Source organism: Cygnus atratus, unplaced genomic scaffold, assembly GCF_013377495.2.
Source record: "Cygnus atratus isolate AKBS03 ecotype Queensland, Australia unplaced genomic scaffold, CAtr_DNAZoo_HiC_assembly HiC_scaffold_62, whole genome shotgun sequence".
Lineage (NCBI taxonomy): Eukaryota > Metazoa > Chordata > Aves > Anseriformes > Anatidae > Cygnus > Cygnus atratus.
The window spans coordinates 87483-99996 of record NW_026110187.1 but is presented as its reverse complement, the minus strand read 5'-3'; the positions used below and the strand labels follow the sequence as shown (position 1 = coordinate 99996).

Here is a 12514-nt window from a genome sequence, read left to right as displayed (position 1 = left end):
CACACAGCGCCGGCGCAGAACCCGTAGGCCAAGGCCAAGGCCAGGAGACCCCCGAAGGAGGTCCCCAAGGGCAGCAGCAGCAGCGCCAGCCCCGTCAGCACGGACCAACCGAAGAGGTGGCGGAGCAAAGGGGCGGTGGGGCGGGCGGCCAGCAAGCCCGCCACCACCCGCCCGCTGCCGTCGGCCACCGCCGTCGCCGCCATCACCAGCCCGGCCCGGCGCTCGTCGCACCCCACCTCGTGGGCGCGGGCTGGCCCGTGGACGTAGGGCACGTAGTAGCCGGCGTCCACCAGCACGAAGGCCAAGGCGTAGCGGAGGAAGGGGCCGTGACGCAGCAGCCGCGACAACCCCGTTTGGCCCCGCGGCGGCCCCGGCGACTCGCTGGGGACATCCAGAGGCCGCAGCAAGGCGCCGGCGACCATCAGGTTGAAGGAGATGGCGGCCAGGAGGAGCAGGGCCCCCCGCCAGCCGTAGGTGTCCAGCAGAAGAGGGACCAGAGGTCCCAGGGCCAGCCCCGAGACGCTGGCACCCGACATGGCCAAGCCCGTGGCCAGCGCGCGCCGCGCCGGGAAGTAGCGGCCCACGGTCCCCAGCGAGGGCGTGAAGACCAGCGCCCAGCCCAGGCCTGCGGGGAAAGGTTGGGGGGCGGCTTCTGGGCGGGGCTGGCCAATGGTGGGGGGTGGGAGGGGCTTACGGTGGGTGGGGGGTGGGATAAGGGCAGCCAATGGGAGTGGTGGTTCTAGGTCACGCAACGGGCTGGGGTGGTTTGAGTCACTCAATTGTCAGGGGGAGGGAGGGGTTCTAGGTCACCCAATGGGCTGGGGTGGACTAGGTTGCCCAACGGTCTGGGATGTTCTAGGTGTCCCAATGGCCTGGGGCCATCTGAGGTCCCTCAGGGATGATGGACGTCCTGGGTCACCCAATGGGCTGGGGTGCTCCAGGTCACCCCATGGCCAAGGATGTTCTAGGTCACCCATGTTCCCCTGTGTTCCATCTGTCACCCAAGGAACCCCCACGTTCTTGGTCACCCAACCCCTTCCCTCCCTCACCCAAGGGAACCCCCACGTTCTAGGTCACCCAACCCCTCTCCCGCCCCCTCCCTCACCCTGCCGCCCACCCCCCCGCCCCGTGTCCCAGCAGCCCCCGCCCCGTACCCGCCAGCAGCCCCACGCTGAGGTAGAGGTGGGCCAGGTGGGTGGCGAAGGCCCCCAGGAGGAACCCCAGGCCCGTGAGGAAGCCCCCGGCCATGACCACGGGGCGGGCGCCGAAGCGGGTGCTCAGGGAGCTGGCCAGGGGTCCTGCAACGGGGAACGGGCCCCCAGGGGTGTTTACTGGGAGGACTGGGAGCCAGAGATGGGGGGCGGGGTCCCAGTGCCTCCCAGGGATCCTTACTGGTGGGATTGGGACCCAAGGGTGAAGGGCAGGGTGCTCCCAGTGTGTCCCACTTGCCCCAGGACTTCCTAATGGTGGGACTGGGAACCTCAGGGAGAGAGGGGAGGGGGTCCCAGTGCTCCTATTCCCTCCCAGCAGCCCCCAAGCCCCCTTACTGGTGGAACTGGGATTTCAGGGAGACAGGTGAGGGGGGGTCCCAGTGCCCTCCACAGCCCTCAAACCCCCTTACTGGCGGCACTGGGACTTCAGGGAGACAGGTGAGGGCCCCCAGCCATCCCAGTAGCCTCCCAACCCCTTTACTGGTAGCACTGGGACCCCAGAAACACAGGTGAGGGGCCTCCGGCTCTCCCAGTATCCTCCCAGTATCCACTAAACCCCCTTACTGGTGGCTCTGGATCCCCAGGGACACAGTTGAGACCCACCCCAATACTCCCAGTATCCTCCCAGTATCCTCCCAACCCTTTTACTGGTAGCACTGGGACCCCAGGAACATGGGGGAGGGGCCTCCAGCTCTCCCAGTATCCTCCCATTACTCCCAGTCCCCGTTACTGGTGGCTCTGGATCCCTGGGGACACAGGTGAGACCCCCCCCCCAACCCTCCCAGTATCCTCCCAACCCCTTTACTCGTCACGCTGGGCCCCCAGGAACACGCGTGAGCCCCCCCCCCCCAGCCCTCCCAGTATCCCCAGCCCTCCCAGTACCCCCAGTACCCCCGCTCACCGCCCAGTTGCAGCGCGGCGATGGCGGCGGAGCCCACCCAGGCGACGGCCCCTGCCCCCCCCCCGAAGGACCCCCCCAGCGCCCCCAGGCAGAGCCCCAGCGCCCGCAGCCCCCCGAACACCAGCCCCGACTGCAGGAAGGCGCCCCCCACCACCGCCCACCCCCAGGGGGCCGGTGGGGACCCCCCCGCCATCGCCCGGCGGGGGGGGGGGGGGCACTGGGGATAAAGGGGGGGGGGAGAGGGGACAAAGGGGGGGGCAAGTTTTTTGGGGGAGCCTAGGTGATGGGGGGGGACAAGGGGGAGAGACAGAGGGATGGGGGGGGGTCACAGGTTAATGGGGGACCCTGGTGATGGGGAGGCACAGGGGACAAGGGGGGGCAAATTTGGGGGGGGGGCAGGTGATGGGGGGGGATACAGGGGCCAAGGGGGCCAAGGGGGAGGTCACAGGTTAGTGGGGGACCCAGGTAATGGGGGGGACAAAAGGGACATGGGGGGGGGAGCAAATGATTGGGGGAGGCAGGTGATGGAAGGGGACAAGGGGGAGGACAATGGGGGGGGGGTCACAGGTTAATGGGGGACCCTGGTGATGGGGGGGGACACAGGGGACAAGGGGGGGGGGACAAAGGGGACGAGGGGGGGCCCAAGCGTCGGGTGGGGGGCACTCGGATGTCCAGGGCAGAGCAGGCGGCTGCAAAAAGGGACCAGGATAAATTGGGGGGGGCACAAGTGTGGGGGTGGCAGGTAACAGGGGCTGGGGGTCCCAGGTGTTTGTTTTTTGGGGGGGGGGGTCCCAGGTGTTTTTTGGGGGAGGTTCAGGTGTTTTGGGGGGTGTCAGGTGTTTGGGGGGGTTCCCAGGTGTATGGGGGGGTTTCAGGTGTTGGGGGTCCCAAATTCGGGGGGGGGGGGGGGTCTGAGGTAATGGGGGGCCCTGGGGGGAGGGGTCCCAGGTGTGGGGGGTCCCATGTAATGGGGGCAGGAGGGGCAAATAATGGGCGGGGAGGGTCCCAGGTAATGGGTGGGGAGGGGAAGTAATGGGGGGGTCCCAGGTAATGGGGGGGGTCCCAGTTAATGGGGGCCCCAGTTTTATGGGGGGGGGGTCCCAGATGATGGGGGGGGCACAACACCAGGCGATTGGGGGGGAGGGGGCACGGGGGGGGTCCCAGCTGTCCCCAGCCACTCCCTACCTGACTCAGCCTTGGGACAGCCACGGGGGGGGGGAGGGGGGCAAAGTCCAGCCACGGGGGGGTCCCAGAGCCTCTCCTTGAGCCTCTGTTAATGATCGACACCCCCCACCCCCCACCCTGCCCCCCCATCATGGGGATTCCCTCCCCCCTCCCTGGGCAAAGGTCACCAAGGGGGAGGGGACACCGGGAGGCTGCGAGTCTTGGGGGGGGGGAATGGGGGGGGAGGGCTCCCGTGGGTCCTATGGGGGGGCACGAGGGTCCCATGGCAGGGAGGGGGGGGGGGTCACATCTGGGTGTCATGGGGGGGGCACCCAGACACCTGGGGGGACACCTGGAACCCGTTGGGGGGGGGTCCTATTGGGGGGGGGGGCATTTTGGGGGTCTAATGCCTCATTTTCAGGGCTAAAACCTCCAGTTTTGGGGGCCTAATGCCTCATTTTCAGGGTTAAAACCCCCAGTTTTGGGGGCCTAATGCCTCAATTTGGGGGCTCAGCCCTGTATTTTTAGGGCCCGGAGGCTCCGTTTGGGATCTTGTCGTTTTTAGGATAAAACCTCTCATTTTAGGCTCCAGAGCCTCATTCCTGTTATAAACGAAGGTAGAACTCAATCTGAATTTAGTAATATTTATAAAAGGCAAGTAAACAGCGCTGGGTGCGCGGGGAGCGTACGCTCTACCAACACGCACACACGCCCGTCGAACTTTCTAAATATACAGAACATTGCTTTTACATATTCGTAAGAAACCCGAGCACGCCTATACACACGTACGATCAGGACAGGTATCAACTGAAACACAAACACGGCAAAGTTTTCCGAATTCTGGCAAGCGTTTAGCAAACAATCCGTTGAGCCTGTTACTATTAATGGCCATGACTGGGGGAGCAGAGCTGGAGTTGGTAATCCCGGCTGAAGTGCTCCCAGACCTTCCATGACTTCATTAATTTTTCTCAGGTGTCAGGCTCCATTTTCCATTCCTTTTCTTGACTACAAACGCCGGAGAGTTCCAGGTGCAATATGTCTCGCTTTAAGTTAAGCAGCCCGGCCTTCGGGCCTTATGTATCCTGCTCCTCCCGGATCGAAGGGAAGCGGAGCCGGCTCCTTTTCAGGGCCTGTAGGGCCTGGATCAAAAGGCACGTCCATGTCACCGGGGGGTGTAACAGCAAAGCCCTGCGATGGCGGTAGCGGCGGGGGGGCCGGTGGTGTAGCAGAAGGATGGGTGGACGAGCCCGCAGCTCCCTCCCCGTCTGGCGAACCCCGCGTTTCTCATTGTGGCCGCACACGGCTCTTCAAGGCCTCAGAGCCCGCTCGCCAGGTGCCGAGCGATCCCGCCGCAGCCTTGTCGTTTTTCGTAGCGGAGTCCCGCACCTCGACCTCAGTTCGGTCCCACCTTTCAGGATCACAAACTGTCTGACTGGTAATAAAGGGAACAAGCTCTAAGGTTACCGGGACAGTCTTTGTTTCTAAGGGCGAATGATTCCCCACAGCACGCAACTGCTTACCTTGGGCCAGCGAGGGGCGGTTGTGTGCGCGGGTCCGCTCCTCTCAGCTTGAGCTTCCTTCCAGCTCCCGTGCGCCTATTTCCAGCGACTTTCTGTACGAGCTTCTGTGAGCGGTTTGCCGAGTTTGGCCGAACCCATCTTCATTAGGCGATCAGTGTCCCTGTTCCTGTCCTGGTCCCTGTTCTGTTAGCCTGTCCCTGTTCCTGTTGTTCATGACCCTGTTCGTTTTCTTCAGGTCCGTTTGTTTTCTTCAGGTCCCTGTTCATTTACTTCAGGTCCCTGTTCGCTTTCTTCAGGTCCCTGTTCGCTTTCTTCAGGTCCCTGTTCATTTACTTCAGGTCCCTGTTCGCTTTCTTCAGGTCCCTGTTCGCTTTCTTCAGGTCCCTGTTCATTTACTTCAGGTCCCTGTTTGTTTACTTCAGGTCCCTGTTCATTTACTTCAGGTCCCTGTTTGTTTACTTCAGGTCCCTGTTCGCTTTCTTCAGGTCCCTGTTCATTTACTTCAGGTCCCTGTTCGCTTTCTTCAGGTCCCTGTTCATTTACTTCAGGTCCCTGTTTGTTTACTTCAGGTCCCTGTTCATTTACTTCAGGTCCCTGTTTGTTTACTTCAGGTCCCTGTTTTCTTCAGGTCCCTGTTCATTTACTTCAGGTCCCTGTTCGCTTTCTTCAGGTCCCTGTTCATTTACTTCAGGTCCCTGTTTGTTTTCTTCAGGTCCCTGTTCATTTACTTCAGGTCCCTGTTCGCTTTCTTCAGGTCCCTGTTCATTTACTTCAGGTCCCTGTTTGTTTTCTTCAGGTCCCTGTTCACTTTCTTCAGGTCCCTGTTCATTTACTTCAGGTCCCTGTTTGTTTTCTTCAGGTCCCTGTTCGGGCGCCATTTGCGGCGGAACGACCACACGAACACCGGGGTCCTTCTAGGAGCAGTAACTGCTACTACTTTATCGACGACAGACCTCCGCCATATCGCGATGCACCCCATACTGAGGACGGGCTCCCTTCTTACACCACTCGCCCCACAGCAGTCCTTTCCCGCTCACTCTTCATTAGTCGAACAACTTCGCCCGGCAACCGGCAACCCCCCAGCAGCCTCCGTGCCCTAACGGCGGGTGAAGAAGCAACCCCAGACGCCATGGCGTCTCCTGGATCGCCCTGCTTTGTTCCCCCTAAACTCTTTACATTCCTGATGGCCTCATCGTTAAGAGTCCGATCACCAACCGTGGGGCTTGTCGACCCCCACGGCCACACTCCTACATCTCCCCCTTCTTTATTAACATCGGCCACATACTTGACACGAATTATTACTCCATATACCACATTCCTAGGGCTGAGAGCTGCATTACTGAGTCCAGAGCCTCCCTTTTAAGCTGCAAACGGCATTTTTCATGTCCAGATCCTCATTTTTAGGGCCCAAAGCCTCATTTTTGGGGTTGAAACCTCCATTCTTAGGCCCAAACATTCATTTTGGGGCCTAAAGACTCACTTTTAGCATTCAAAGCCCCATTTTCAGGCTCCAAACCCTCACTGTCGGTGACAAAAGCCTTGTTTTACAGCTCCCAGCTTCATATTTAGGATCCAGTGCCTAATTCTTGGCTACAAAACCCCAGTTTGAGGGACTAAAACCTACATTTCCAGTGTCAAAAGCCTCATTTTTGGGGCCCAAACCCTCTCTTTAGAGGCCAGAGCCTCATTTTAAGAATGAAGCCTTCAATACAGGCCACCAATCCTTATTTTAGGGCCCAACCCCTCAATTTTATAGGACCCAAAGCCTCATTTTTAGGATCCAAAGCCTCATTACAGAGCCCAAAGCCTCAATTTTAGGATCCAAAGCCTTATTTTCATAGTCCACAGCCTCATTTGGAGAACCTAAAGCTTCATTTTATGCCCCAAAGTCTCAGTTTTGGGGTGCAAACCCTCGTTTCCATGCCCCAAACCTCAGTCTGGGGTTCTAAATGTGGTAGGCACAGCCATAAAATGTTTTCTGTTTTGGGAGCTTTTTATCCCTTACGACTCAAGTCACTGTGGTGGTGGTGACCATGTCGGTAGTGGTCACGTTGGTGGTGGTCACATTGGTGGTCATGGTGGTGGTGGCCATGTTGGTGGTCCTGTCGGTGGTCCTGTCGGTGGTCATATTGGTGATCATGGTGGTGGTCATGTTGGTGGCAGTCATGTTGGTGGCAGTCGTGTTGGTGGTGGTCTTGGTGGTGGTCATATTGGTGGTCATGTTGGTGGCGGTCACGGTGATGGTGGTCATGGTGACAATCATGATGTTGGTGGTGGCCACGTGGCCGTGTCACAATGGCGCAGTGATGGTGGCCGTGTCACAATGGAGCAGTGGCCATGTCACCCCCGGCAGGGTACAAAAGAGGGGGAGCTGGGCGCTGGGTCCTTCACTCTGGAGAAGCATCCAGAGAGCGAACGCAAGGATGAGCCAATGCGTGACCTTTGCCGACGAGGCGCAACCCTACGTGAGGCGGACCCAGGTCCGCTTCTGGGACGGGATGCAGAGCTCGTGCCTCATGCCCAACATCACCTCCAAAGGTACGGGCACCCCCGGCACCACGGGAGTGTGGCTGACCCACGCTTGGGGCTTTCTGTGGGGGGGACCCGGCTCTACGGGGGGTCTCTTTTTGGGGTCAGAGATGTGATGGCTCTTTTCATAATGCGGGTCTTGGGGTGATGGAAGGGTGGTAGCCATGAGAAGCACTGCGTGACCTGATTTTCTTTGCCTTCCAGAGCGAATATCTGTCTGGGATGCAGTGTCCGTCTATATCCAAGAACACCTCCAGCTGCGCCAGGTGGGTTGGCACCCACGTCGCCCTTGTTCCCCTCCTCAAAAGCAGGAAACTCACCCCAAAAGGCCCCACCCAGGAACCAATAGGTATCGCACAAGTGCGGTGTTGCTTGTGGTAGGTGGTGTGGTATCTCAGGGCTGATCCCAGTCGCTGGAAGCCCCTGGATCCCCTCAGCCTGGCTCCCAACAGCGGGAAGGGCACAGCAGGACCTGAAGCACCGTCCCTGGATGAGGCCACCTCCAGCTGATCCTTAACCTTTGGCCCTTCCGTTCTCTTCCACTTGCAGGGCGTCCGAATTCCTGCCCTTGGCTCCTTCGACGTTGTCCCCAGATGGGTCAAGGACGGGGACGAGACTGTGATTTTCCTGATGCCCACATTCCGCCTGGCCAGGAATCTTGTCATCACCCACACCCTCACGGATGACAAGGAGTACCTGCCAGGTAAGACGTCGGGTTAATCCCTTGCTGCATGGATGATCCCCTCCCTGGATTTCAGATGCTTCCCAAAAAAAAGCAAAGCGTCCCCTGCACAGAGCAGGTCCCAAACCGAAGCCTTTCTGGCTGATGACTGCAATGAGCCGCACCTGGGAAACACGTGGGGAAGGGCTGCTGGTGACCAACTCCATCCCTGTTGTGTTGTTTTCCAGGCCATAAGGAGCTGGAGCCCCTCAAAGTGGCTGAGGTGGCCGCCAACGCCTGCATGTCCCAGCAGAGAGTGGAGAACTGCATTCAAGGCACCACGTCCCTCATCTCTCGCTGCCTGGGGAAGGGGGAGAACATCGCCCTCGTCCTGAAGGACGTGGGGGTGCTCCTCATCGAAGGCACGAGAGTGCAAATGAAATTTTATTATGAATTCCTGGAGATGTTGTCTGGGAAGGAGAACCTTCAGAAGGCCGTTCTCAAGGTGAGGGTTTGGTTTTCCCCATGGCCTGGGCAGCCTCAAAAGGGTGCAGTAGCAATGCTTGCCCTTGGCCCACCAAAACCTTTTGGGTTGGATCTCTTAGCCAACCTCTTGAGTTGGCCAACCAACCCAAGCCCTGGGCTCCTCCACAACCGAGTGGAGGCCAGGCAGAGGACATTTGCTATCTCCATGCTCCTCCATTGCAGATCCCTCAGCTGATGGACATGGTGGTGTCCCAGGTGGCACCCTTGGCCTCCCTGACCTTCTCGGGCCATGTCATCGTCTTTCCCGAGTGAGTATATTTGTGGCTGTGGCTGCTGCTCCAGTTCAGTAGCATTTTCTCCTTGTGCCCATGGGTGCCCAGCCAGTGAGGTGGATCTGATGGGGCAGACGGAGGAATTGAAGCAACACCTGCTTCCCATCAAAGCCTGGGCTTCTTTGCTGGGCGAGCCCATTTCCCAGGACAGTCCTTGGGGACAGGGCCTTTATGGCAATGGGAGAACGGGTGATTGTGGCATGCCCTGGGTCACGCTGATGTCTTCTTTTGCCAGGTTTGAAATGGAGAGCATGCACAAAACACCAGCCCAGGACCATCAAAAGGCCTGGAGCAAGGACAAGAAGAAAGAAGGGGCTTTGCCTCTTCTTGGCCAAGTTGGGAGACGCAAAGCGGCTGCTGGCTCCTCTTCAGAGCACAGGGAACCAACTCCTGGTAAGAAAAACCCATTGCCTTGCAGCACAGCCTCTTGTCTCTGTGCCTCCAAAATGGAGCCCCCGGGTGCGAGGTGCCTGAGGTGCCCGGCCCTGGGTGCTGCAGGAGGAGGGGGATCAAGACACCCCCTAAAATTGGCTGTAGCCAGCTCCTCTCTCCCAGAACTTGGCCCCCCAAAAACCATATTCTGGCCTAGAAATGAGCTGGGCAGGGCTGGTGCCAAGGAGGAACGAGGCCCCTGGAGATGGAGGCTGCAAGGGGAGCACAGCGGCCTCTGGGAGCAGCCTCAGCACCCTGTGCGTCCCCAGGGATGGCAGCATCACAGAAATGTTCTTCTGACGCCTCTCCCTCCCGATTCTAGGCAAAGGTTCTGGACTTCCTTCCCATGCCCCCACGGAGCCGACTGAACAAGCAGCCCAGCAGGGTGAAAAGAAGAAGCCGGGGAAGGCTCCCATGAGGTGAGGCTGGAGGCTCCGGGCAGGTGGGATGAGGCCGCCGGGAGCCTCCCCAACTTTCAGGGCTGCAGCATCAAGCGCTGCATTAGGGGTGCAGGATGCGGCCCCCAAACCATTGTGTATTCTTTGTTCTTTTGTCAGGCTGCCGGTGATCCCGGGGCTGCCTGCTCGCAAGGAGAGAAAATCAGCGCCCAAAGGCAAGGCTGGACAAGCAAAGACAGACGGAGCCTTGAGGCGGAGAGTAGGAGGAGGAGTGGGGAAATTTCCTCCCTGTGAGGGAGAAAAACTGACGACAACCGAAAGAAAGATCCCCCGGCCTCGAGGACCCACAGCGCTGTCGTTTCCTGTGATAAGCGTGTTATCACCAGCGAGCTCAGAGGCCAGCCTCTCTGAGGAATCCACCTACAACGTCTTCAGGCTGCAGCCACCAGGAGACGAGGCAGAAGAACTGTTAAAAACGAGGCCTGAGATCTTCTGGACGGTGCTGAAAGAACCTCAGAAAAACATGTTATCGATGCACAGCACCAAGAGCACCCACCCGCTGCCACCCGTGCCCAGAAGACCCACGTCAGCCCGACCCCAACCACCGAAAACCAGGCCGGGGTTCTCCATTTTGTGGCCCTGGCCACACTAAAACCTGGGCTTTGATCACCCGGCATAGCAAGGAGGCCATCAGGGGTGGAAAAAAGAGGTGCGTGATCCACACCAGCATCATTTTGGGGGGCTCAGTCCTTGTAGGAAAGCAGTTATGGGGTCAGTGGGGTCTCTTCGAAGAGATCTCAGTTTTGAGCCAGGGGTTGGCTCAATCCAACCCAAAACCTTTGGCTCCTCCATCGCTAGACTCCAGTCCCTCAATTTCTCTTCTGTTGACACGCAGACAACACCAGGCCCCATTTTTCAGGGTTTGAAAGGCCTAAAAAAGCTCGTTGGCCAGAGAGGAGAGGGTTTCTTTGCAGCTGGGTGCTGCTTTTGAAGAGGTTTTGGGAAGAGAAAGGCTTTTTTTGGGTGGGCCTGGCAGAGTTTAGGGGCAAAACCCTGCTGCTGGCCAGGGTCTGGGGTAAATATGAGGGAAAAAATGAGGGAAATGGTGGCCCTGACCTCGGTGTCAGGACCTGAAGTCATCCATGGGATGAGTGTGTGAGGGTAAAGAAGGCTAAAAAAATAAAAAAACTTTAATATTGTCTCTGTTTTTTTGCAGATATCCATCTTTCTTCCAGACACAATGGCCTCAGGAAGGAGGTGGAGGAAAACACGATGGAGTCACAAAAGGCTGTTGAGTTTTTTTTTACGAGGCTCGTTCGTTAGGATGGGGGTGAAGGTTGTTTTCCAGACAGGTTCAAAGTCTCCAAAACCATCGCAGCATCCCATGGGAAGCAGGTGCTTGACTTTCCTAGCAAAGTCTCTCACCCGAGCCCCGGGGAGACAACAGACGTCCCTGGGGGTTGGGTCCGGTCGGCGTGTCGGGCCCCCTGTCCCTTTCAAAAGGGAGTCCCCCATGACAATAACCCTTCTGTCTTTTTGACAGACGATGCAGCAGTGCGGGGGGTAGGTTGCCTTGCCTTAGGCACCCTCTCCAACCGGGACAGGCTTTTGTCTACTTTGTTGTTCTGACCGTCGTGTTCTAGACCCTCGGACCTGTTCCATAAGGGTAGATGGGAAGGTGAGGTGGGCAGGGACAGGGCTCGCCTACCCCCCCGGACAGGAACCTGCCTCCATTCCCCGCCGTGGCCTAGGTCCCCTCTTACTGCCTGGCGGGATGAGGGGGCTTTTGTCTTCTGCGTAGCGGGAGCCACCTGTGCTGCGGCAGGCCGGTGAACCTGCCTCGGAGAGGGCAGAGCACGCCTCCACCAGTCCATTTCCCTCTCTGACTCCCTGACGCTCCTGAGCCCGCTCGCCTCCTCCCGAAGCTCCGCTGCCTGGCTGAGCAGCTCTTCAATCCGGGCGCACCTGCCACAGGTCGGACACCGACACGAGACTCGGGCACACACCCTGCAGCCCAAGACCCGGACGGCTGCGCGTTTCCCCGAGCCCTCCGCCTGAGCGGCCACATCGGTGACGGCGGCTGGAGAGGCCGCAGGAGACGCGGAGGCCGTGGCTTTCTGCCCGCTCGATGCCACCGCCAGGTTCCTCGCAGGCAGGTTGCGAGCACCGAAGGCGAAGACCGCTGCAAAAGAGCGGCGAGGGGCCCTGCCCGCCCGCCCGGCCTGCGGGCGCTGCTGCCGCCCAAACTGCCGCGTCCCACCCTCCTGACGCGCCTCGCCCCGCGCTCCCTAGGGGCTGCCTGTGAACGGCCGGGGACGGGGCGCCTCGTCAGCCTCCGCCTCGAGGCCTGCCGGCTGCCGGCGGCTCCCTCGGCTGCTTCGAGCGGCCTCGGTGCCGAAAAAAAAAAAAACAAAAAAGCCCTGCCTGTCCCGATCCCCCGCTCCGCCGCAGAACGCCTCTGCCCCGGAGCCGATCGCCTCGGCCGCCACGGGTGTGGAGGTTGGTGCGTTCAATGGGAGCGGATAAATTTCTGAATTCTCCCCTACAGCCAACACGCTCGCCCTAGTGTGGGAATAGAAATGTTGTTTTTGCAGTGTCACATTGTTTAGAAGGAAGGAATGTGGTAGTGAGATATGCTTACAGTGATAAGAAAGCTCAGCAGGTGACCTCGTAAATGCAGAGGACCAGACTCCTTAGAGCAATCGGGTGAAAATCACTATGTTGAGTCAAGCCAGATAAGGGGAGAAAACATTACCCCCTCAAAAACAGGCCGGCAACTGAAGGCCAGGCATTGTCTGTGAAGCATCAGATAGATTGTGAACCTGGATTACCCACTCCAGTGGGGAAACAGGGGAGGGTCCTGTCATCAGAAAGTATATG

General features: G+C 59.1%; 2 protein-coding genes and 1 long non-coding RNA gene across 3 annotated transcripts; 2 read left to right on the top strand and 1 right to left on the bottom strand.

Moving 5' to 3' along the window:
• Positions 1-8: 8 nt before the first annotated feature.
• On the bottom strand, positions 9-2305 carry LOC118261417 (monocarboxylate transporter 13-like; the record flags this gene model as incomplete). The annotated part of the gene is made up of 3 exons (XM_035572246.2): positions 2113-2305; positions 1155-1298; positions 9-625 (listed from the first exon to the last, which is right to left on the bottom strand). Coding segments are annotated over exons 1-3 (954 nt in total), but the record flags the coding sequence as incomplete, so codon positions are not given.
• A 5243-nt stretch (positions 2306-7548) lies between these two features.
• LOC118261416 (uncharacterized) lies at positions 7549-8365 on the top strand. The gene is made up of 3 exons (XR_004782392.2): positions 7549-7591; positions 7875-8028; positions 8235-8365. It is a non-coding gene; the product is annotated as an uncharacterized LOC118261416 (long non-coding RNA).
• A 71-nt stretch (positions 8366-8436) lies between these two features.
• LOC118261418 (uncharacterized) lies at positions 8437-11201 on the top strand. Its single transcript, XM_035572247.2, has 6 exons — positions 8437-8491; positions 8695-8780; positions 9040-9197; positions 9559-9655; positions 9794-10133; positions 11178-11201. The coding sequence occupies exons 1-6, from the start codon at positions 8450-8452 to the stop codon at positions 11199-11201; spliced, it is 747 nt and encodes a 248-aa protein (XP_035428140.2). The 5' UTR covers positions 8437-8449.
• The last annotated feature ends 1313 nt before the right edge of the window (positions 11202-12514 follow it).

Excerpts from the sequence above, each read along its gene's own strand:
- LOC118261418 (XM_035572247.2), top strand. The coding sequence starts at position 8,450 with ATGTTGTCTGGGAAGGAGAACCTTCAGAAGGCCGTTCTCAAG. Across the intron at positions 8,492-8,694 it reads TTCAGAAGGCCGTTCTCAAG|ATCCCTCAGCTGATGGACAT; the intron begins GTGAGGGTTTGG and ends CCTCCATTGCAG. Across the intron at positions 9,198-9,558 it reads GCACAGGGAACCAACTCCTG|GCAAAGGTTCTGGACTTCCT; the intron begins GTAAGAAAAACC and ends TCCCGATTCTAG.